The sequence below is a fragment of the Physella acuta genome, unplaced genomic scaffold (genome assembly GCF_028476545.2).
Source record: "Physella acuta isolate Inbredline_101_S28 unplaced genomic scaffold, ASM2847654v3 ptg000606l, whole genome shotgun sequence".
Classification (NCBI taxonomy): Eukaryota; Metazoa; Mollusca; class Gastropoda; family Physidae; genus Physella; species Physella acuta.
The window spans coordinates 354,345-378,789 of record NW_026732125.1 but is presented as its reverse complement, the minus strand read 5'-3'; the positions used below and the strand labels follow the sequence as shown (position 1 = coordinate 378,789).

The 24,445-nt window shown below is 36.9% G+C and overlaps 1 protein-coding gene across 5 annotated transcripts in view; it reads left to right on the top strand.

Annotated features, from left to right (window-relative positions):
• Nucleotides 1-24,445, top strand: part of LOC131947753 (titin) — a gene marked incomplete at its 5' end in the record, with an annotated part of 410,194 nt that overhangs the window by 173,221 nt on the left and 212,528 nt on the right. For all 5 annotated transcript variants that reach the window (XM_059309048.1, XM_059309047.1, XM_059309046.1 and 2 more), the window contains 36 exon segments: nucleotides 1-115; nucleotides 527-699; nucleotides 1,490-1,777; nucleotides 2,183-2,334; nucleotides 2,439-2,589; nucleotides 2,803-3,105; nucleotides 3,666-3,971; nucleotides 4,573-4,684; nucleotides 5,068-5,240; nucleotides 5,522-5,809; nucleotides 6,148-6,453; nucleotides 8,010-8,315; nucleotides 8,657-8,959; nucleotides 9,258-9,563; nucleotides 9,925-10,230; nucleotides 10,568-10,870; nucleotides 11,321-11,626; nucleotides 11,801-12,106; nucleotides 12,871-13,173; nucleotides 13,628-13,933; nucleotides 14,250-14,555; nucleotides 14,731-15,033; nucleotides 15,331-15,633; nucleotides 16,135-16,440; nucleotides 16,599-16,901; nucleotides 17,267-17,569; nucleotides 18,023-18,328; nucleotides 18,514-18,816; nucleotides 19,172-19,474; nucleotides 19,816-20,121; nucleotides 20,453-20,752; nucleotides 21,061-21,378; nucleotides 21,580-21,885; nucleotides 23,045-23,344; nucleotides 23,539-23,844; nucleotides 24,136-24,438. In XM_059309048.1, the coding sequence (XP_059165031.1) occupies nucleotides 1-115; nucleotides 527-699; nucleotides 1,490-1,777; nucleotides 2,183-2,334; nucleotides 2,439-2,589; nucleotides 2,803-3,105; nucleotides 3,666-3,971; nucleotides 4,573-4,684; nucleotides 5,068-5,240; nucleotides 5,522-5,809; nucleotides 6,148-6,453; nucleotides 8,010-8,315; nucleotides 8,657-8,959; nucleotides 9,258-9,563; nucleotides 9,925-10,230; nucleotides 10,568-10,870; nucleotides 11,321-11,626; nucleotides 11,801-12,106; nucleotides 12,871-13,173; nucleotides 13,628-13,933; nucleotides 14,250-14,555; nucleotides 14,731-15,033; nucleotides 15,331-15,633; nucleotides 16,135-16,440; nucleotides 16,599-16,901; nucleotides 17,267-17,569; nucleotides 18,023-18,328; nucleotides 18,514-18,816; nucleotides 19,172-19,474; nucleotides 19,816-20,121; nucleotides 20,453-20,752; nucleotides 21,061-21,378; nucleotides 21,580-21,885; nucleotides 23,045-23,344; nucleotides 23,539-23,844; nucleotides 24,136-24,438 (9,987 nt within the window).

Genomic DNA, 24,445 nt, shown 5'->3' with positions numbered 1-24,445 from the left:
TGGGCGTGTCCCCAATATTGCTGGAGCCTTTGCAAGACATCGCTGTTGTAGCACCCAATGATGCAATCCTTGAGTGTGACATTGATGTTGGTGAACCTGAGGCTGAAATAAAATGGTAAATGGACTACTAAAATTGTTTAATCTTAATGTGTTTAAAACAATTTTAGTTGTGTAGTGCCATAAGTAATTGTGTCTACTGTAACTTATATTTAGCTTCAATAAATTATTGGAATTAAAAACATATGGTTCTTGTAAACAGTTTCAATAACTGTTAAGTTCTGTTTGATTAAACAATATTCTGCAAATAATTTATAGGAACAAATAATTTACTTTTGACTATTTGATTAAAATTTTAATAAAAAAAAGACTCCAAAAAAATATTTCCACCACTAATGTCAATGATTTAAGTTTTAAATATAACTATATTTTTAAAAAATTTCAACTTCATTTCAGTTGAAACATGATTTCTTAAAGATATTTTAAAGAAGTTTAGTCAAGAAATGTTATGACACTTGTCATTTTGCAGGTACCGTGGCAAGAAAGAGGTGAAGAAGAGTGCCAAGTACGAGATGAGCTACGAAGACGAAGTGGCTTCACTGGTCATCCACAAAACAGAGCCACAGGATGCTGACGTCTACAGATGTGAGGCCTCAAATCCTCTCGGCAAAGTGCAAACAGAAGGCACATTGTCTATTCACAGTAAGTGACTTAATGCACATTTATAAGTGCAGACAGAAGGCACATTGTCTATTCACAGTAAGTGACTTAATGCACATTTATAAGTGCAGACAGAAGGCACATTATCTATTCACAGTAAGTGGCTTAATGCACATTTATTAGTGCAGACAGAAGGCACATTGTCTATTCACAGTAAGTGACTTAATGCACATTTATAAGTGCAGACAGAAGGCACATTATCTATTCACAGTAAGTGACTTAATGCACATGTATAAGTGCAGACAGAAGGCACATTGTCTATTCACAGTAAGTGACTAAATGCACATTTATAAGTGCAGACAGAAGGCACATTGTCTATTAACAGTAAGTGGCTTAATGCACATTTATAAGTGCAGACAGAAGGCACATTATCTATTCACAGTAAGAAACAAAAAAAAAAATGAGATTTTGACCCTATTAATATTGCTGTTGTCATCTAGTAGACTGTCCATTCTTTAGCTGAAAAAGTGAATTTCGTTTGATTTGATGTTATTAATTCTTTAAAATCATAATATTTTTATAAACAGATTTGCTTGTTGTAATGTAAAGAAAATACAATATTGTTGATTCTAAGAAAACTATTAAAGGGAGTCAAGCTGCTTACTATGAGAAAAATGTCTAAATACATCTTTTTAGAAATGAAAAAAAAAACCATCTGCACCATTATCCAATCATAATCACATAATTTTATGAAAAATAAAGTGTATTATAATCTATGAAAACTGTAATATTTAAGTATTGCGAATACTTAAAAAAACAATTGATTTCACAGCTATGCCAACCCTGGAGTATGACAACCGTCTGAAGAGTGCTCAGACAGCCAAAGCAGGAGCCACAATTGTCCTCAAGGTCAACGTGAGTGGCATCCCATCTCCTTCCATTTCCTGGCGACTTGATGGCGAGGCTCTAGAGAAATCTGACCGCATCTCCCTGGAGACCAACCAGGAGTACAGCACGCTGACCATCAAGAATGCTGCCATTGAGGACACTGGCGTCTACACTATCGTAGCTGAGAATGTTGTCGGAAAAGCTGTTGCTGATTTTGAAGTCAATATCAAAGGTCAGTTTTTTTCTATAAAATTAATAGCTAAGGCGTTGCTAGATTTGACGGGGTGGTAATAATTTAAATAAATTAAATAATTAAAGATCAGATTTTGCTCTAAAATTTTAGCATGAGTGTCGCTAGATCAGAGTGAAGGGAATGGTATTTGTTTTTATGTTTTTTAATAATTAGTGGGGATAAGCACCAAAAATTGCAATTTCATATTTCTAATTCGTCTTATTATTCAAGAAGATTAAAACATAATAATACTAAAAAAGTTATTAATTTTGCTTCTGAGTTCTTGTTTTAAATGTAAGGAATAATTCTGTTTAGAATTTATAGTCTATGTATATAGTAATTAATTGTGAATTTTTGTTTTTTGTAGCGAGTAAAATTATGTTTTTGAAATTTGAATTGTTGTAGACAAACCAGGCAAGCCAGAAAACCTGCATGTGCTGGAGATATTGAAAGACAGCATAGCCATAGCCTGGGAGCCACCAGCCAACCTGGGAGGGTGTATTCTCAAAGGCTACGTCATAGAGAAACGTGAGGCTAACAGAAACACCTGGGCAGCCGTAAGTAGAGCTAACCTATCTCACCTGCGCGTTTCCTGTGTTTGACCTGAGATTAATTTCACCATGTCAGGCCCACATAAAATGTCTGGTTTTGTCGGCTATAGGTCCAGAATGTGGACGTCAGCACTAAGACTCTGTCTGTACAAAAGCTTCTGGAAGGCAAGGAGTATTACTTCCGTGTTGCTGCAGAGAATGAGCTAGGTGTGGGCGAGGCTGCTGAACTGATAGATGGTATTGTTGCCAAGAGTCCTTTTGGTAAGGGCAGCAATTGGTTTTTGTCTGGCTTATGCCCCTTTTAATTATAACAAGTTTTAAGACTATTGTTAGTTAAAAATTAATTCACTAACTTAATTTACATGCTTAAAAATATTTTCTTGAGATTTATTTTAAATAATATAAAAAAAAAATAAAACTGTATAAACTAAAGTGTATAGAATATATATTATATGAATGTTTTTTTATTACTAGATGCCCCAGATGCACCAAAGAAACTGACAGCCACAGAGATCACTCGTTCCCACATGACCTTGACCTGGGAGCCACCAGAGAGCGATGGTGGAGCTGCAATCACTGGCTATGCCCTGGAGCGCAAGTCCCCGTCCACATCACGCTGGGTGCGTGTGAACAAGAGCCCCATCCGCGACACAGTGTACACAGTCAATGACGTGGTGGAGGGCGGAGAGTACGAGTTCAGAGTCCTGGCTGAGAACCCAGCTGGCTTCAGTAAACCCTCTGCTTCCACTGGTGTTCTGACTGCCAAGGATCCTTTCAGTGAGTGGGATTCAGTTTTAAATCTACATCACCTAAAACAAGTTTGCTGTTTATAATATTAGGATGGTCTAAGGAAAGTGTTGACAACTTCAGGATGTATAAATCTCTTTTTAAAGCACTCACAATGTCCTCCTTAATATTTGATAACAGAAAAATTATTTTTAAAATGTTTTTTTTTCTCAAAACTGTTGACCTAACCATAACCTATAGTATCTAACTTAACTATATTTCATATACATAATAGTAACTTGAAAATTGAGAGTGAGAACAATGAGCCTTATTATATATTTGTACTAAAACAAATGTATAGTTAAAATTCAGTTTCTATATCCCCAATTAATTGTAACATCATTTTCTCTACATGGATGAAGTTGATTGATAGTTTTATGATTGCTAGCAGTTGATTCTTACTCATATTTCTAGATGAAACCCGTAACTTATTTGACTTCAGTTCAAACCCTAATACAAATACATGCTGATTTGCTTTTAATTAAGTAAACAGCAGACATCTGTAACATAACTTCCAAGCTTTAATGGATTGTTCCATCTCATTTCTTTAGACAAACCTGAGGCTCCCAAACAACCAGAGGCAGTGGACACCACCCGCTCCTCCGTCACCCTCAAATGGCTGCCACCTGCCAAAGATGGCGGCAGCCCCATCTTCAACTACAACATAGAGTACCGGTCCCTGGGCTCCTCCAAGTGGCTGCTGGCCAACGCCAACATTAAGGTCCCAGAAACCAGCTTTGTCGTGAAGGACCTGGTCCAGGGAACCGAGTATGAGTTCCGTGTGGCCGCAGAGAACAAGGCGGGGGTCGGGCCAATGTCACCCCCCTCTGTGCCCATAACTGCCAGGGAACCTGTGGGTGAGTACATGATCACACGCTAGCTCACATGTTGGTCTGGGTTTAACTAGGTCAACATGACATACTTACTCTAGCTGATCTGTTGGTCTTGTTTTAACTAGGTCAACGGGACCTACTTACAGTAGCTCATCTGTCTGTTGTTTAACTAGGTCAACATGACCTACTTGCACTAGCTGACCGGTTGGTCTTGTTTTAGACTGGTCAAAATGGCCTACTTACACTACCTGACCTGTCCGTCTTGTTTTAATTATGTCACTGTGACCTGTTTACGCCCTAGCTCACCTGCTATAACTGTTTTAACCAACTGTCTTAAAATCTTGTCTTTATTAGGTCGCTGCAACATATTTACACTCTTGTCTTGATTGTCTCTGTGATCTATTTACACACTAGCTCACCTGTTATTTTACAATCTGGTTTAAACTAGGTCTCCATGACATGTTTACACATCTGTCAGTTTACAATATTGTTTAAACTAGGTCGCCATGACATGTTACACACCTGTTAGTTATGTTGTTTAAACTAGGTCGCCATGACATGTTTACACATCTGTTAGTTTTGACTAGCTCAGAGTTTTAACTTGTGTTTGTATTCCCATGATTAGTTGGTGAAGCCCCTACAGTTCTTGAAGGCCTACCAGACTTAGCTGTGACTGAAGGAGATACGGCTATGTTGGGCTGCAAGATCAGTGGTCAGCCTGTCCCAACCATTAAATGGTTAGTCAGACATGACCTGTTGTCATGTACTTTAAAACTGCTATATTTTAACAAATTTAATTTATCAGAATGGTGTGGTTGAGGGGTAGCTCTATTTTTGGGGTCCAGCACATCCATAAGTTTGTTTTGTTCTCGTGAGTACTTAAGCCTGAGAAAACAAATGCAGCCTGGCTTGGTAGTGGAACACAGCTCTTTCTTATATTTGGGGGGGGGGGGGGGGGGAGCAATTTAGGGTTATCTACTGTTATATAATTGAAATTAGAAACTGCTATTTTTCTTATTAAAGTTGAATTGTTCAAATGATTTTAAAATTTAAGTTTGTAAAATACAAACATACCTTACAGATTGTTAGTTTTGCTACTTAAATGTAATAACATTTTCAGGCTGAAGGACCAAAGGGAAGTAATAGCAGACAAACGCCATGAGATGGTGTATGAGGACTTTGTTGCCTCCCTTGTCGTGAAAGACGTCCAGGAGAAAGATGCTGGCAGCTACACTTGTGAGGCTAGCAACGACCTGGGCACTGTCAACACCTCAGGGATGCTTGAAATACAGGGTAAACAATTGTTATGGCTTTATGCATTTGTATTTAACTTCTTGATCATGTATTAGCAAGTCTGTAAACTAAATGGTGATTGGGGTTAATCTTACGAGAGGTAAATATTGAAAAAATGTAACTACCAATTTGGTATTACACTTTTTCATTTGTATTAAAACTTCTCAAATAATAAAATTTTGTATAGGAAATATAATTCCAAAACAAGTGTTTTAAAATTAGTAATTAGTCATCATGGTTTGAACAGAGAATAATTAAATAATTAGATGTTTACTTCACAGCTGCACCAACTCTGGACTTTGACAACAAGTTCAGGGATCTCATCAGCCTACATGTGGGGTCCAGCCTGAAGATCCCTGTACGGGTGGGAGGAATCCCCTACCCACATGTCAAATGGCTAAAAGAGAATAAAACCCTCAAGACTGGGGGGAAGGTAACTCTAGACTTCCAAGAGGAGAGCACAACTTTGACTGTCAAGAAAATCAGCAAGGAGGATGATGGTCTGTACACACTTAGTGCAGAAAACGAGGTGGGAGAAGCCACAGCCAAGTTTGATGTTGAAGTCCTAGGTAAAACATGCTTCTTATTTTATATAGTATAATATACACACCTTTACACGCTCAAGCTTGCATGTTAATTATTTTAAAAAAAATTCATTATTATTCAGAGAGTGGGTATTGTATAAAGGGTGAACTCTTCTTCATCTATTTACAAAGAGAGTGTGTTTACCACCATTCCGTGCAATAACAGCATAGGAATTCTAACCATTATCTTGTTTATGTGTAGTGACCATTTCATGGAATAGTTCTTTATGATATTTAATCATCCTATAGTTCCGTTAAAAAAAATTATGAATGACTCTGTATTTGTTAATGAGGTATAAAAGCATCAATGTATGGTACCACAGATAAACCTGGAGCTCCTGAAGGTCCTATTGTAGTGTCAGACCTGACCAAGGACAGCGCAGTGTTAACATGGAAGCCACCCAAAGATGATGGTGGCTGTGACATCACTGCGTACATAGTTGAAAGACGGGATGCCAAGAGAGCCGTCTGGACAAAACTGACCACCCTGGATGGGGTCACTCTTGACTACCAGGCCACCAACCTGGTGGAGGGAAACGGCTACCACTTCAGGGTGATTGCGGAGAATGAAGTCGGCCAGTCTGAACCATTGGAGACCAGCACGCCAGTTGTTCCAAAGAGTCAGTTTGGTAGGTGGTGTGATTTTTATCTGGCATGACTCACGTTGCCAGCTTGAAAAGACTACATAAAAACTATAGCTGAAATTTTCTAAAAAGTTTGACCTAAAATGTGATGTGGTACCTGGCATTAGGAGAGTTGCCAGTTGGCAATGGCTTGATATATAAAAAAAAATTAATTCAAGGACTGAAAGTACTTACAGCATGCTGTAGTTACAAGAAATGTGTAAAGATTTTACACTGTTCATTAAGCAGGAACTAATTTTGTAGTTTACTAGTTCAGTTGACTAATACATGTGTTTTGCATGTAAATCTTACTGATGGATTTGCCTGACTTAGTCAGTTACCTAATTAATGCTTTTGTCTTTTTTTTTTTAAATTACCACCCGAAATTTCTAATTATAGAAAAAAGTTGAACTATTTCTAGTTTTAAAAAGAGGTAAAATTTATTACCCAATGCTAGTAAATGGCTTATGATGTACTGAAGCTCATTGCTTCTTAAGCAATTAGAACTTTTATAATTCAGACAAGTCCCATTAGCTCATAATCATCTCCAAATATTTGTGATAAACTTTTTTTTAATACATTTTTATTTTAAATATACCTCATACTGTAGTATTCAGTTAATTCATTTGGTGCTGAAGATATATAATTCATATCCAAGAAAGGGTACTTTATCTTAGTTGATAATGTATTATTTATGGGTAATATTTATTCTGTATATAGGTAAAGTGTTTTGTTAACCTGTCAGTCATGTATTGTATTATATTAAATTGTTTACTTTTATTGTTGAATTTCTTATGGAGTAAGTTCTGTTTGCTGCACTTACAAAAAATGTATCCAAAAGATAGAAATATTGAAACAAAAATCAAATATTTGTATTATTAAATACAAGAAATATTGCAACACATTCACACACCCACATTGTTTTATTAAATGATAGATTGGTGTAGTACAATAGAACTAGCAATTTAGACTTAGACAATCAACTCCTGTGAAAATTATGTACTAATCAGGCAACTTTTCCAATGAGTGTACCAGATTTTCACAAATTGTACATACAAATATTTAATGTGTTATATCCAATACAATTATTTATTAAATAAATAAAGATTTTAAAAGTCAAAGCATTATATACTTGAATCTTAATGACTCATCGCTGATAATTAAAATATGTCTTTTGTTTAGTCCTATATGTCAGTTTACTAAGGTTCTCCAAAGTCTGAATAGGTTTGAACTAAATATCTTTATTCCTTGTCTGTAATGCATGAGATTTTTAAAAACATGAAATGGCTGTCCTACTCCTGAGGCATGATTTGCATGGCCTTTTTAGGACAAAACAAAATTTTTGCTCAAAGCTCATGTGGTATGTAACATTTTTAAAGCTTCTTTATTAACAAAAAGTAATTAAAGTTTTGAATTATAATGAATATTAATTATTTTTTATAAATGTAATGAATATTAATTTTTAAATTTTATTTTATAAATTACAATTTTAAAGATTGTAGTATTGTTTCTTAAAAGTGTGTTGAACACATGCTTCATGTTTTTAAAATTTCCCTTGCCAGGTAAACCGTCATCCCCACAAGGACCAATAGAATTTTCAGATATTAAAGCAGACAGTGCAGCACTGTCTTGGAGACCACCAGCCTCAGACGGCGGATCCCCCATCAAGAGCTACATCATTGAGAGGAGGGATGCCAAGAAAACCACCTGGACCAAAATAGCAACGGTCGACTCAAAGACCTTGACTTGCACTGCCCAAAAACTCCTGGAGGACACACCTTACATCTTCCGAGTGAGCGCTGTCAATGAGGAAGGGCAGAGTGAGCCACTGGAAGCTGATAAGGAGATTGTTCCTAAAACACCAGCAGGTACACTTTCAATTGGACCCCTTTTTTTGCAGCAGTTACTAGCATTAGATATAACAGAATGGTTGAGTGTTTAAGTGTTCACCTAATAACAAGAAAGCCTTACGTTTGGTTCCCAGGCTTGAAAAAAATACATTAATCCACCCAGATAGATAACTAGCTTGAGTCCAAGAAAGTAAAATTGGCTTTAGATATTATTGATCACACAATTCCCTCAACTACCATGGTTACAGAAAAACACATGAACTCTACTTCATCTGCCTTATTTACCTTTCAGGTTTTAAAGTGTAATAATAAAATTAGTTAGGTGTTTGATGATTATATCTGAAATATTCTACCCTCAGCTGTCCCAGGCAAGCCAGTTGGACCGGTCAAGTTCTCCCAAATTTTGGCGGACTCTGTCACCCTGTCCTGGTCCCCACCAAAGAAAGATGGCGGCTCCAAGATCACCGGCTACGCTGTGGAGCTCTCCTCAGATGGAGGCAAAACCTGGTCTGCTGTGGACACAGTGGATGCCAAGACCACCAGCCTGGTAGCTAAAAACTTGAAAGAAGGCCAGAAGTACTTGTTCAGGGTGGCTGCTGTCAACAGTGTAGGCAAGGGAGATTACTTGGAGTCTGATGCAGTTACCCCTCAGAGACAAATCAGTAAGTTTTATTTTACCTTGATAAAATTTTACAAGCTTATAGTTAGCATTCCTAGGTTTTACATTAAAACAGTAACATTAATTTAACCGTTACAAAAATTAAATTTATAGAGAAAATGCTTTATTTATATATATATTTACTTTAAAAAACTACCAAATATGTAAATCAGAGTCTCTTGAAATCAAGTAATATTTTGCTAACCTAGATTCTATAGATTTCCTTCAGCTGTAACATATTTGAAATGTGATATATGTGGAGTGTATCAATGACTAACAAATGTACACAACTCTTCTTACAGCCAAACCTTCCAAGCCTACCGGACCTTTAGAAATCTCCAATGTCCAGAAAACTTCAGCCACCCTCTCATGGAAGCCACCAAGTGATGACGGTGGATCACCCATCACTGGCTATGTCATCATGAAGAGGGACTCCAAACGCTCAAACTGGGCACCCGCTGGTAAAGTGGGCGGGTCCACCACTGAGTTCAATGTGCTGGATTTGTTGGAGGGCACTGAGTACTTTTTCAAGGTCATGGCAGAGAATAAAGCGGGTCAAGGTGAAGGACTGGAGACTGAGAAACCAGTGACAGCAAAGAGTCCCTTTGGTAAGTCTTTAATTTAAATGTTTGGGATGGTGTAGACAGGTGGTGGAAGCTGCCTGTGCTGTGATAAAAATCTGGTCAGTCCACAGACAGGAAGTAAATTCACAATAGTAACTTCTGCATATAGAGGTCAAAGAAACGGTTGAACTTTATTTCATCCACTGCTATGGAACTTAAAATCCAAGACTTGTGCTTTAATTACTCTTTTTTAAACAGGAACATTTTGCTGTAATTAGTGAGAAATCAACCATGTATTTGCAAACCTAAATGTTATTTGATTCCAGTTCTCTTCAATTTTTAACACTTTTAAAGATAAATGAATTTTTTTAAAAATTTTTAATGAAAAAAATAATGCTTTCCCCAGACAAACCATCACCCCCAGTAGGTCCCCTTGAGGTGTCCAATGTGACAGAAACAACAGCAGACTTGACCTGGAAGCCACCACAAAGTGACGGAGGGTCACCCTTGACCTCTTACATCATAGAGTCAAGGCCAACAACTCGCTCTACCTGGATACAGGCTGGCAAGGTGAAAGGGGACGTCACCACCTTCACAGTGCCAGACCTGCGCTTGGATACAGAGTACTTGTTCCGTGTCATAGCTGTCAATGCTGAAGGTCAGAGTTCACCTCTGGAAGGCAAGGAATCCGCCAAGCCAACCAAGAAAATATGTAAGTTTTGAGCAGGTTTTTCTAAATTAAAAACACTTAATGCCATCGGAAATGTTAACTATAGTAATAATTAGTCTGTGTAACGGATATCAAAAGTGCTAGCATTTTAAAATTGTCAAAATTCTTTTATTAATTAGTTATAATGAAAAGTTTATTCAACAAACTTTGACATAAAAGGCTAATTTGAAATTAAAACAGTTTTATGACAATGCAGGCTAATTTCCCTCTGTTGTTATAAATTTCTCACTTTGATTTTAAAAATATTCAAAATGTCGACAGTTAATACTACAGAAACATTATGTATATGCAAATATTTTGCTTTGTTTACCCATGACAGCACCCCCCGGCCCACCACAAAATGTGCGTGCAGCCAGAGTTGGCATCGACTACGTCACACTCGAATGGAAACCCCCAGCCACTGATGGAGGGTCAAAGGTCAATGGCTACCGCATTGAAAAAGCAGAAGAGATTTCTGGTGACTGGGTCAAGGTCGCTGACATCAAGGCGGTGGACACAACCTACAAGGTTGAGCACCTGAAAGAAAACGTTGGCTACTACTTTGCTGTGTCGGCCAAAAATGAAGCAGGTCTTGGTGAGCCCTGCGAGACTGATGCACTGATTAAACCCAAGAAGCCAGAAGGTAAGGATTATGAAGAACATTAAATAAACCTTGGTTTTAAATAAACACAATTTTTTAAATTGTTTTAAAGATACTGAGTTATCAAATAGCATTGTAAACTTAACTTTTTTTATTACAAATCTATTATGAGACACAATAATGTTAGTGTGAAGAGAGCAGTATCTTTAAGATAACTGGTCAGAGTGATAAAAAATAACTGTTGAGGTTTTATGAAATAGGGGATTTGTGCCATTGTTGAATTGTGGCTTTAAGTTAGAGCTAACAGCTATACATTTCTGTTTTCATTAGGGTGTTTAAATAATATTGTATGTTTACAATGCTGTTTAAGTGACATTGCCAGTTAATATATTTTTCTGAAATTTTCTTAACAATTTATAGTTCTTTATAGATTTTTTGTGTACCGAACAATAAGTTAAATAATTTATTTCAATGTATCCAATTTTTATCCAGGCCCACCAGGACCTCCAGTTGGCCCCATTGCATACTCTGACCTTGACAAGACCACTGTGACCCTCACCTGGAAACCGCCCACCTCAGATGGAGGCTCTGACCTCACAGGTTACGTCATAGAGCGTCGTGAGGCTGCCCGCACCCAGTGGACAAAGCTGGACTCGTGTCCACCCTCGGATACCTCAGTGACCACAAGAAACCTGATTGAGGGCAATGAGTACTACTTCAGGGTGTGTGCAGAGAATAAGCACGGCCGCAGTGATTGGCTGGAGACTGATAGCCCAATCAAGATGAGAAGTCCCTATGGTAAGTTTATTATTAATTTTTTTTTCATCAAACTAAAACATTTTTCATAGTTTCTTAATATTTAAAAATGAAGTCTGGTGCACTAGTTAAGTATTTATATTTTTCCTAGATTTCTTTTACTGTAATTCAATTTCGCTTATATAAATTTATAATTTGTCTAACTCAAACCCTCAGAAAAACCAACCAGACCCATTGGACCTTTAGATCTCAGTGACCTGACCGCCAAGTCAGTGACCTTAACATGGAAACCACCAGAAAGTGATGGTGGCACCCCACTGACCGCTTACATCATTGAGTCCCGCCCCTCAGCCATTTCTTCATGGTCCCCGTTGGGCAAAGTTAAAGGTGATGTTCTGACATACACAGCTGAAGACCTAAGGGAGGGCACTGAGTATCATTTCCGTGTTAGTGCTGTCAATCTGGAAGGTCAAGGTCCTGCCCTAGAAGCTAAAGACACAGTCAAGCCAACTAAAAAGATTGGTATGTACTATATTTTAGAGTTTGGTTAAAATAATTTCCACACCATATGTGGTACTTGATATTTTATTTTTAAATTTATACAAATGTTAATCACTCTAAGTTTCATACATAATTTCCACACCATATACGGTACTTGATATTTTATATTCTATTATCTTTGCAACTGTTAATGGCTCTAAGTTTCATACATCATTAGTAACAATTGAAAATAAAAATTCTGGGGGAAAATAATTGAAGTTTTAAATTTTGATTTTCCTTAGCACTAAAAAAAATGGCACTTGGGATGCCTGATAAGTGTTGTGATCACAATATTTTAAATTGTAGACATGGTGTCAGTATACCTTGTTTAGTAACTAGAAATTACATGCTCTAAAAGGTTTGTAAATTACACCAATTGTCATGCTTTTTATCTTAATTAAATCTATATTCAAGTGCAAAAAAAAAAAAAAATACATCATTAGTAAACAAAATGATATCAAAATGTGGCACTATTTTTAGTAAAAACTATGGGAATATCTTGAAAACTAAGGCTTTATTATGTTATCTTGTGATTTTTAAAAATAAACTAACAAAACCTTCATTCATTGTGTAAAGTTATGCTAATTCAAACCTGTCTACAACACTAAAATTGACCATCCAACAACAGTGACATAGTCCTTTCTCCAAATATACACTTAGTGCAATTATGCACCTTCTACAAAATGAACATGGAACTCTCTACAACATAGATCTTCCTAAATATCAATACTTTTGTTTTCCTACAGAATTACCTGGCCCACCAGCCAGTATAAAAATCTCAAAGGTCGGACCTGACTTCGTAAACCTGGAATGGAAGGCACCAACTAATGACGGAGGGTCAAAGGTCACTGGGTACAAGGTGGAGAAATGTGAAGAGGATGGTGATAAGTGGGTCAAGGTTGCAGAGGTCATGAGCTATGACACAACCTACAAAGTGACTGGCCTGAAGGATGACACCTCCTACCTGTTTGCTGTCTCGGCCAAGAATGAAGTGGGCTATGGTGAACCACTGGAAACTGACAAAGGTGTCAAGCCAAAGAGACCAGAGGGTAAGATATCTTTTATTTCATTTATTTCTATTTATATGTCGTAATTAATATACTTCCATAATTATTAAGTTGACGGAATTAAAAAAAAACTTAAAAATTTCTTTGCTTAATTGATGAGAGATCTTGGAGTTATAATTGTATGGGAATTGATATAAAGCTAATTTTAACAAAAATTAAAAGTAAATTGTTTTTAATTTTTTGTGAAAACTAAATGGAATTTTTGTGGTTGCAGAATGTAATTATTTTTATAATTAATATGAGGCTATAGGAAAACTTATCTGTGATATTTCAAAGATTGAATTAATAGCACTACTGCGTTATCAATGATAGAAAGCAAAAATAATAATTTCTACTTTACTTAATGTTGAATTAAAGGGATATAAATCAATAGCACTACTGCGCTATCAATGATAGAGAACATGAATAAAAATTCCTCCTTTACTTAATGTTCCAGGTAAACCAAGCCCACCTGTTGGACCATTAAAGGTCAAGGACATTGAGAAAACATCAGTAACTCTAGCCTGGCAGCCCCCAACTGATGATGGAGGGTCACCCCTGACCGGCTATGTGGTTGAGAAGAAGGAGGCTACTAGACCCACTTGGACAAAGGTCGAGCGTGTCAGCCCAGACAAGACCAGTCTGTCCGTGACCAATCTTCTAGAAGGTTCTGACTACAACTTCAGAGTCTTGGCTGAGAACAAGCACGGGCCCAGTGAACCCATAGCAACTGATACCTCCATTAAACCCAAAAGCAAATTTGGTAAGTTTCCTCACTAAACTGAAACCTTGTTTGTTTTACAAAAATCAATAAAAAAAATATTTGTTTTGGTAAAAACAAATAAGGCAGTAAATTGTGTTTAGTGAAACAAAATATAATACAATTCATTTCAGCATTCCGCAATCTTACTTTTCAAAGTCTCTTAATTATACTGGTTGTGTCAGTTAAAAACCCATCTAGTAGAAATATGAAATGCTACTAAACTCTGAAATATATCAGCATTATTTATGTTTAAGAATAATTTGCTTTCAATAGCCTGATTATTTTATTGTAAATTACAAACGAAAATATTTTTTAGATGTGCCAAGTAAGCCGCTAGGCCCAGTAGATTTCTCTGGCTTAGATGACAGCTCTGTGACTCTCACCTGGAAACCTCCCAGCAGTGATGGTGGCCAACCTCTCAAAAACTACAACATTGAGTACCGCGATGTGCGCAGGTCCACGTGGTCCAAGGCCGGCTCTGTGCCCGCGGACGTCACCACCTTCAAGATGGAGAAGCTCATGGAAGGCACTGAGTACATGTTTAGAATCACGGCTGTCAACGAAGAGGGAGAAAGCCAGCCTTTGGAATCTCTGGACACAGTCAAGCCACAGAAACCTGCAGGTTAATAAGAACAGCAGATAAATTAATTTAATTATACAAATAATTGATTTAAGTTTGTTTTTCAAGAAAAATATTTCTTTTTCTTCTCCAGAATAAAATAGTAGTAACAAAAATTTGGGATTTAGAAATGAAATTTTAAACTAATATTTGAATTTTTTTTAAATTTTTTTTTCAGCAACTCCTGGTGCACCTACAAACTTGAAAGTCAAAGACGTTGGTAAAGACTTCGTCAAGGTGGAGTGGAGTCCCCCCAAGTCTGACGGTGGGTCCAAGATTACAGGGTACAGCCTGCTTGTACGTGAGGATGGGTCCGATGAGGCCAGGGAAGTTGGCAAAGTTGGAAGCCTCGAGACGTCCTTCACCTTCAAGAATCTGAGTGACAAGAAGAAGTACATCTTTGCAGTGGTGGCAGAAAATAAACTGGGTCAAGGCGACCAGCTGGAAACAGACAGTCCTGTCAGGCCAAAGAAACCTGCTGGTAAAGTTTGGCTTTATTTTCATGCTGAGACTTGAGTTTTACTTGTCTATCTTTCTGTGAATGTAAACATAGATGAGACAAATGTGAAAGGCATTTCAATAGCAATTCAAATTTGACAAAAAAATTACATATTTATTCCTACAATTCAATCTTTAAAAATAATTTATTTTTTATTTTTTAAAGTGTCAAATTGCCACTTTTTTACCTACATAACAATGCTATCTATAACTTAAAAGCCTCCTAAATTTAAAACTTAATTGAAAATTTTCTCTAATGATAAATACATTTTTCTTTCAGCCAAGCCGTCCCGTCCAGTTGGACCAATCAAATTTACAGAAATCACCCGCTCCACTGTAACCTTTACCTGGCGACCCTCTGAAGATGATGGCGGGGCAGAAATCACTGGCTATGCCCTTGAGTACCGTGAAAGCTGGAAGACGACATGGACACCTGTGACTGTTGTGGCACCAGACATCACCAGCTACTGTGTCCAGAACTTGAAGGAGGGACAGGAGTATTTGTTCAGGGTCATGGCAGAGAACCCCGTGGGTAGATCTGATGCTCTAGAGTCAGACAAGGTCACACCCAAACATCCATTTGGTAAGTTTTTTTTATAAATACTTATTTCATTAGTTTTGCAATAAATATGACTCAGTAAAATTCAGCTGGGGTTTAATTTAAATTTTTTTAATGTTTTGTAAAATGGTAGTGCATGCAATGCTTAACCTCAGTCTTGCCAGCACTCAGGCACTACCCTAAGTCATTATCATTATCACCTGACTTGACAAAAACAAAGTCATTATTATTATCACCTGACTTGACAATAACAAACAGTTATCTCATACAATGCTTAAATTAAACACAAAATCCACTCAGGTTGCCTATATCAGGTATTAAAGAGCAGTTAATTTTTAAATTTAAGTATTTAGACCAGCATTGTAAAAAACAGGTTATAACATATTCATCAATTAATATATACCAGATGTAGGTCTGTTGTAATAAATGGGAATAAACAATAGCAGAGACAGTGGGCAGGGAATAACTTAAGAAGGATTCTAGCTTAAGTTGATTTGCCTAATACATGAATTATTGTTTGCTCAGACAAACCAAGCAAGCCTGAAGGTCCAATCAGCTTCTCTAACCTTGAGGAAAGCTCAGTGACCTTGACCTGGAAGCCACCCAGCAGTGATGGAGGCAAGCCCATCCAGAGCTACATCATTGAGTACAGGGACCTGCGTCGTACTGCTTGGATCAAGGCTGGCTCTGTGCCTGCTGATGTCACAGCCTACAAGGTGGACAAGTTGAATGAAGGCAACGACTACAAGTTCAGGGTCATTGCTGTCAATGATGAAGGGGAGAGTCAGCCATTGGAATCTCCTGAAACCATCAAGCCCATTAAACCAGCTGGTATGTTGATAAGATTTTTAACAAATTGGTTTATAAGTCTTTCATTTAAAAAAAAAACCATGTCATCTTGAATATATAAACAGATATTTGAATGTAAAAATGTATTTTGTATGGAAAAAATGTAATTGGCGTTCATTTTTTGTATGTTTTTTCTTCAGGAAAACCAAGCTCTCCAAACAACCTGAAGGTCAAGGACATTGGCAAAGACTTTGTGTCAGTGGAATGGAGCCCGCCCAACTCAGACGGTGGCTCAAAACTCACCGGCTACCACCTGCTCGTCTGTGAGGACGGCTCATCAGACTGGAAGAAAGTGGGCCAGGTGGGCAACCTCGAGTCCACCTACACCTTCAAAAACCTGAGCGACAAGAAGAAATACATCTTCGCCGTGGCCGCTGAGAACAAGCTGGGTCTCAGTGAGAAGCTGGAGACTGACAGGCCAGTGAAGCCAAAGAAACCTGCAAGTAAGGCATCACAAATGGCTGCTTCACTTCCTGCTGTCTTACATATTTTAACATCTACGTCATTGCCTCTACACTTACTGGTGTATTTAGTAATTAAACATTCTATTTGATTTTAATTGTATCCACTTTAAATCCTTTTTTTGGTGTACTTTATACTTAAACATTTGGTTCAATCTTCCATGTATGCAACTCAGAGAAAATATTTTATTATTAACTAGTAAAAAAAATTTTGATCTATTTAAAATTGAAAACTTTTTATATTGAAAAATTGTTCTGAAAATGATTTTAAATGTAATTTTTTATTTGTCTTTATTCAAATAATTTGACAAGTTTGTTATTATATTATTTAATTTTTTATCAAACAGCCAAACCGTCCCGTCCAGTTGGACCAATCAAATTTACAGAAATCACCCGCTCCACCGTAACATTTACCTGGCGACCCTCTGAAGATGATGGAGGGGCAGAAATCACTGGCTATGCCCTTGAGTACCGTGAAAGCTGGAAGACAACATGGACACCTGTGACTGTTGTGGCACCAGACATCACCAGCTACTGTGTCCAGAACTTGAAGGAGGGACAGGAGTATTTGTTCAGGGTCATGGCAGAGAACCCAGTGGGTAGATCTGATGCTCTAGAGTCAGACAAGGTCACTCCCAAACATCCATTTGGTAAGATTTCTAAGTTTTATTCTTTTTAATTTAAATTATTTTAGTTTTAAATACTATTTTAAAAGCTACAAATGCTAAAGATAAGAAATTTATCTTTTAAGATATAAAATAAAACCAAAAATAAATACAACCCTTGTGGCACATTGTGGTTGTGTGGTTAAAGTGAACCATACTAACCCAAAAGCCTTATTTGGTTTATGTATTTAGGTTTGTACAGCATTCCTAAACCCACCCAGTTCTGTTGAGTACCTGACTTTAGATAAGCAAAGTAAAGGGCTCAGTGCTGACCACACTATCCATTCATATCAAATAAAGATTAACTTTACTTAGTCTGCCCCATTGACCACCAAGCACTTACTTAACTTTGTTTGCATCACTGAACAAAACTATTAAAATTCTAATCATTGACCTTTCATTCACATTACAATTCACTATCTCATTCATTGTGCTCAGACAAACCAAGCAAGCCTGAAGGTCCAATCAGCTTCTCTAACCTTGAGGAAAGCTCAGTGACCTTGACCTGGAAGCCACCCAGCAGTGATGGAGGCAAGCCCATCCAGAGCTACATCATTGAGTACAGGGACCTGCGTCGTACTGCCTGGATCAAGGCTGACTCTGTGCCTGCTGATGTCACGGCCTACAAGGTGGACAAGTTGAATGAAGGCAATGACTACAAGTTCAGGGTCATTGCTGTCAATGATGAAGGGGAGAGTCAGCCATTGGAATCTGCTGAAACCATCAAGCCCATCAAACCAGCAGGTATGTTGAAAAAAAAAATGTATCCCTTACCTATTTTGCTTAAAAAATAACTTCTTGATCTCTAGTTAATCTAACCCTTGTTACAATTTGTGGAACACTGCTGTTTGGATCTAGAGTAAAAAAATTTTTTTATTGTATTTAATTGTTGTACTTTTGCAAACCAACCTTTTCTTTTGTTTGACTAGGAAATCCTTCAGCACCAACTAACCTGAAAGTGAAAGAAATCGGCAAAGACTTTGTCAGTGTTGAGTGGAGTCCACCAAAGTCGGATGGTGGATCCAAACTGATTGGATACCGCCTGCTGATCCGTGAAGATGGATCGGATGAGTGGAAGGAAGTGGGAAAAGTTGGTGGGTTTGACTCGTCTTACACCTTCAAGAACTTGAGTGACAAAAAGAAATATTTCTTTGCTGTTGTGGCTGAGAACAAGTTAGGCCAGAGTGGTCGTCTTGAGACAGAGAACTCTGTGAAACCCAAGAGACCCTCATGTAAGTAGAGTTACATCAGTGCTTTATGCAGTTATAAAAACCAGTGATGTCAACTTTTAAGAATGTAAAGAAAATCCCTTGATAGTTCATTAAGCTGGTGGAATAGAGCTTGTTTCTTTTGACAAATTCGTATGAAAGGATTGTGGTCAGTTAACTACCAAGGGATTAAACTCTATTATTTAGTGTCTGCCATTGTTAGCTCTATAACTCAACCATGCCATCCCATCAAAATACTTACTAATAGCAAATATGAATTATCAAAAATGTTGTTTACTTAGTACTAATGGCAAAGTATTAACAGAAGCCATTGAAATAAATAAATATTTAAAGGAAAAACAAAATATTTTTTTTTTAGCTAAACCATCTGCTCCTGTTGGACCAATCAAATTCACTGAGATCACCAGAAACTCCGTGACCTTCACCTGGAAACCTTCTGAAGATGATGGTGGTGACTTCATCAACGGCTACGCCATAGAGTACCGCGAATCCTGGAAATCATCCTGGGTACCAGCAACAGTCGTGGCGCCAGACATCACCAGCTACTGTGTCCAGAACTTGAAGGAGGGACAGGAGTATTTGTTCAGGGTCATGGCCCAGAACACAGTTGGAAGGTCACAGCCACTCGACTCTGATTCAGTCATCCCCAAACATCCATTCAGTAAGCAACATTTACATCATAGTTTATTAGTCCTATTATTATTTGTCTTTAAAAATTAGTACACATTATATATATATATTTTTTCTTCTTCTGTTTAAATATAATTTAATTTCCCAATTAAAACAATTACCTATCAGAACATTAAATTTTGTTACTCCTTTTTTTGTTTCAAAACTTTTTGTATCTTTTTAATTCACTCAGGTAAAAATAGTATTTTGCTTTATTTTTACCAATTTTAACTTAAAATATTAAATTATAAACAAATTGTTTTGTTTCAAAACTTTTTAATCCACTCTGGTACCCTAGTTTAATTGTCTCAATATAACACTACCTGCCCTCAGGTCCACCAAGTGCCCCTCAAGGTCCACTAGAGACGTCAGACATGACAGAAACCACTGTCACTCTCACCTGGAAGCCCCCCAAGTCAGATGGTGGTCAGCCAATCACGGCCTACATCATCGAGCGCCGTGACCTCAAGCGCACCACCTGGACACCTGTGGAGAAAATCAAGCCTGAGATAACATCATACACTGTCCAGAACTTGACCACAGGTGTAGACTACCACTTCCGGGTCATGGCTGAAAACTCTGAAGGTGTCAGCCCCCCACTTGAGACGTCTGCTACCATTAAACTCACAAGACCTCTTGGTAAATCTAAAAATAATTTTGTTAATTCATAATGAATTTGATGTTAATTTAAAAGGTACTTTTAATTATTTTTAGTGAACTTTAAAGAAATTGATAGTTAAAGAATACAGATAAATGCAACTGTTTTAATTTTTTTTCAAATACCCTTTACGGTTTAATGATTTTTATATTTTAAAGTTTGGATTAGCTTTAGTAATTTTAAAGCAGTTTGAATTACATTTACTCAGCCAAATCTGTTTAAACAGCATATAAAGTTTATTTTTGAACAATTACAAAAGTTTAGTTTTATTTATTTTTATTTATAATTCATTTATTTTAATTTTAAAACCAGGTGAGCCTGGAGCTCCTAAAGGACCAATCAGATTGTCAGATTTCACTAGCACAACACTGACCATCAACTGGCTGCCCCCAGATGATGATGGTGGGTCCGAGGTCACAAAATATGTCCTTGAAATCCGCATTGCAGCCAAGGAATGGACACAGCTGTCCAAAGTGGAAAGTTTCACCACCAAGTTCAAGGCCACTGACCTGAAGGAGAAGACAGAGTACACTTTCCGTGTCGCTGCTGTCAATAAGATGGGCCAGAGCAAATGGTTGGAGTCTGATAAGGTTGTTCTGGAGAAGCCACCAGGTATGATAGTTTTAAATATTTTTTAAGCTGATTCTGTGTTGTGGAAATAAAGAATTTCTTTATAAAAATGTATTATGGGGTAATAATAATTAGTTCATCTGAAGTATCTATATTAAATTTTAGTTTTTTAAATTTAAATCTGCCTAAAATAAGTACAGAAGATTAGTCTAAAAATCTTTTTCCATTGCTATTTAGTTTTGGTGTCAACTGATTTACTGCAGATTGATTTTTAAATAATTTTTTGAGCATATTGTGATACAGTTTGAATGATCTGTTATAAAAAAATTATTTTAAAATCAAACTTTTAGAAAAACCTGGCCAGCCAGAACCACCTCTAACAATGACAGACTTCAGCAAGACCAGCATCACCCTCACATGGGGCCCCAGCCAATCAGATGGCGGCTCCCCCATCCAGCACTACGTCCTTGAGAAGCGTGAGAGCTGGAAGACAACCTGGCAACATGTCTCCAAGGTCAAGCCAGAGGCACCTGGCCAGAAGCTGACCCACTGTGTCCAAGGTCTTAAAGAAGACCAAGACTACATGTTTAGAGTGTTTGCTGAAAATTCTGTTGGGGCATCCAAGTCTATTGAAACAACTACACCTTACAAACCAAGAAGCCCATTCAGTAAGTTTAATCTGATAACATATTGCAAAAACTTTTCATAACACATTTTTGACGTTCTTCACTGCATTTAACATACAGATTTATTTTTTAAATGAAGTATTTTATTTCAAAAATTTATTTTTGCACAGAAATGTAAAAAACAAATCACAATATTATTTTTTCAATGTTAAATGTCAATTAACCCCTAACCCTAACCAACAGCTGTACCAGAAGCGCCCCAAGGGCCAATTATAGTTGACAATGTAGGCGTCACTGATATCACAATTAAGTGGAAACCCCCTGTTAACACCGGGGGCTTAGATCTGGTCAGCTACTACATAGAGAGGAGAGACACCAAGTACACGGCCTGGATTAAAGTGGACACTGTCAAACCAAATATAAACACCTACTGCATCCAGAATCTTCTAGAAGGAAACGAATATGTTTTCCGAGTTTTTGCGGAAAACGCTGAAGGAAGGAGTGAACCTCTAGAAACTAAAGAAGCCATAACTCCTGGGAGACCACCAGGTTTACATCCCATAATTTCAAGCCTTGTAGTATTTGAAGAAAAAAAAATACAACCCTTGTTTGAATCCCATCTTTCTCCTTATTGTAGAGATGATAGGTTTTTTCCTTCATAAAGAAATGCAGCCATATCTTTTTGAACCATGTTACCTATTTATGTAGCCATGGATAACTCCACAGCATTTAATGATTGATAGCTTGAAACCAGACCTCAACAACCTAGTAAAGAAAAAAAAATGTTTTGCTATATTCCTATCTACGTAGATTTTTCTATATTCCTATCTATGTAGAAATGCCTTTTCTTTCATTGATTGATACATAGAGTAGATTCCCTAAGCTGTTTGATGCCACATTTGTCAAAACAAACAACTAAATATAACAAAATGTACAATTAAATAACAAAACAAGCAACTAAAAATAACGAAACAAACAACTAATTATAAAAAAACAACTAAAAATAACAAAACAAACAACTAATTATAAAAAAACAACTAAAAGTAACAAAACAAACAACTAAATATAACAAAACAATCATAGCTTAAAGTATGATTGTATGTAGACCATTGCTTAATGATTCCATAGTTTAGCTACTCCATTGCTTCTGTATGTCATGTAAGATTAATTAAAAAAAAAAAAAAAAACGTCACACCACAATGTTGGTTTTACATTTGATGAAAACATTGACAAGCATACACTATTTCAGCACCAGATTCTTCCTTTTTCATCTCCTAGCATGCTATCTAGGGTATCCATTATCTTATTCCTTGTTGCGTAATCCTATCTGTTAGGGGCATGTTATTATAGAAATCTGTGTTTAGTTAAATTTTTAATGCATGAATAATTTTTTTTAAATAAAAAAAAACAACTGTATATTCTTATTAAAATTTTTTTTTTGTTTTGTTTTTTTATTCTTGTTTAAATAACTCATAACCTAGTATTTTAATGTAATAAATGTAAAGCTGTATTTTTTTTTTAAATATGGTTCATTTCTTTTATTTTTTATTTTCTAAATAATAAATATATTTATTTTTCAAATAAGTTTTTAAATATAATTTTTGTTTGAGCAACAGTGAAACAGGTTAACATTGGCATGGAGTTTGTTATTAATTTAAAATAACATTAAGACGTTCATATGTTAATAATGTTTTCTGAAAAATTTCAGTGGCACCTTCTATCCCCACTGGACCAATCAGATTTGAGGATCTCACAGAAACCTCAGTCACCTTGGACTGGCTTCTGCCAAAAGAAGATGGCGGAACACCAATCACAGGCCACACAGTCAGGATGTCTGTTAATGGCGAGGAGTTCAAGGACATTGGCAGAACTGAAGGCAAAAGCACCAAGTTGAAGGTCAAGGACCTGAAGACAGGCTCCAAGCATGTCTTCCAGGTGTTTGCTGAAAACAAAGTTGGAAAGAGCAAACCTTTGGAGTCTGAAACTTTGGTGCCACAGAAAAAAGCCTGTAAGTTTGATCTGTCTTATGCTTTATAAGTATATGTAAAAGTAAAAATAGTGTCTGTTAACATTAATAGTATCAGAGAAGTAACTATACAATTTAAAAAAAAAAAATTAAATGTAAATTTCCTGCTTATCTTTATAGCCCAGCCTTTTAAGAAAAAAAAAATTTAAATGTACATTTTCTGCTTATCTTTATAGCCAAGCCTTCTAAGCCAGTGGGGCCACTGCTTGTTCAGGATGTGTCAAAGACCTCAGCCACCCTCCACTGGAAGCCACCAACGGATGACGGTGGAGCACCCCTCAAGAACTACCTGATAGAGAAGAGAGATGCCACCCGCACCAGCTGGAGCCGCGTGGACAAAGTCTCCCCAGACATCACCAGCTACTGTGTCCAGAACTTGATTGACGGCTCTGAGCTGTACTTCCGTGTGTTTGCTGAAAACAAAGTTGGCATGAGTGAACCTTTGGAGATGGACAAGCCGGTGAAGATCAAGAGTCCATTTGGTGAGTTGTTTAAAAATTTGTTTAAAGTAAAGTCTTAAATATGAGTGTTAGATTTATATAACTAGAAAATTTGCAGTAATTAATAGTTGCATTTAACATTAATACTGAATATGAAAGCAAAAACATTGCAAAAACATAAAGATTGCTAATAATATTTTATAATAATAAGTTGTTTAATTAAACTTTTGAAGTTTATTATATAAATATCAAATTAAAATACAATGATGTCATAAATTTAAGATAACATTTTACTATTGTTCAGATGTAGATTTAAGTTTGTGTTTTATCCAGATGTACCGTCCTCACCTGTTGGCCCAGTCAAAGTCACTGACGTCACTGACAAGACCGCTGTCATCACATGGAATGCTCCAGACTCAGATGGTGGCACACCTGTGACAGGATACCTGGTGCAGCTCAGGGAAGCCAGGAGGTCAGCCTGGACCAACTTCAAGGAACTGAGAGCTGATGAAACAACGATCACCTTGACCGGACTTGTGCCAGATAACGAGTATGTTGCTCAGGTCATTGCTGTCAACAAGGAAGGTCAAAGTCAAGGTCTCATCAGTGAACTAATCAGGCCTCAGAAAATTTTGTGTAAGTT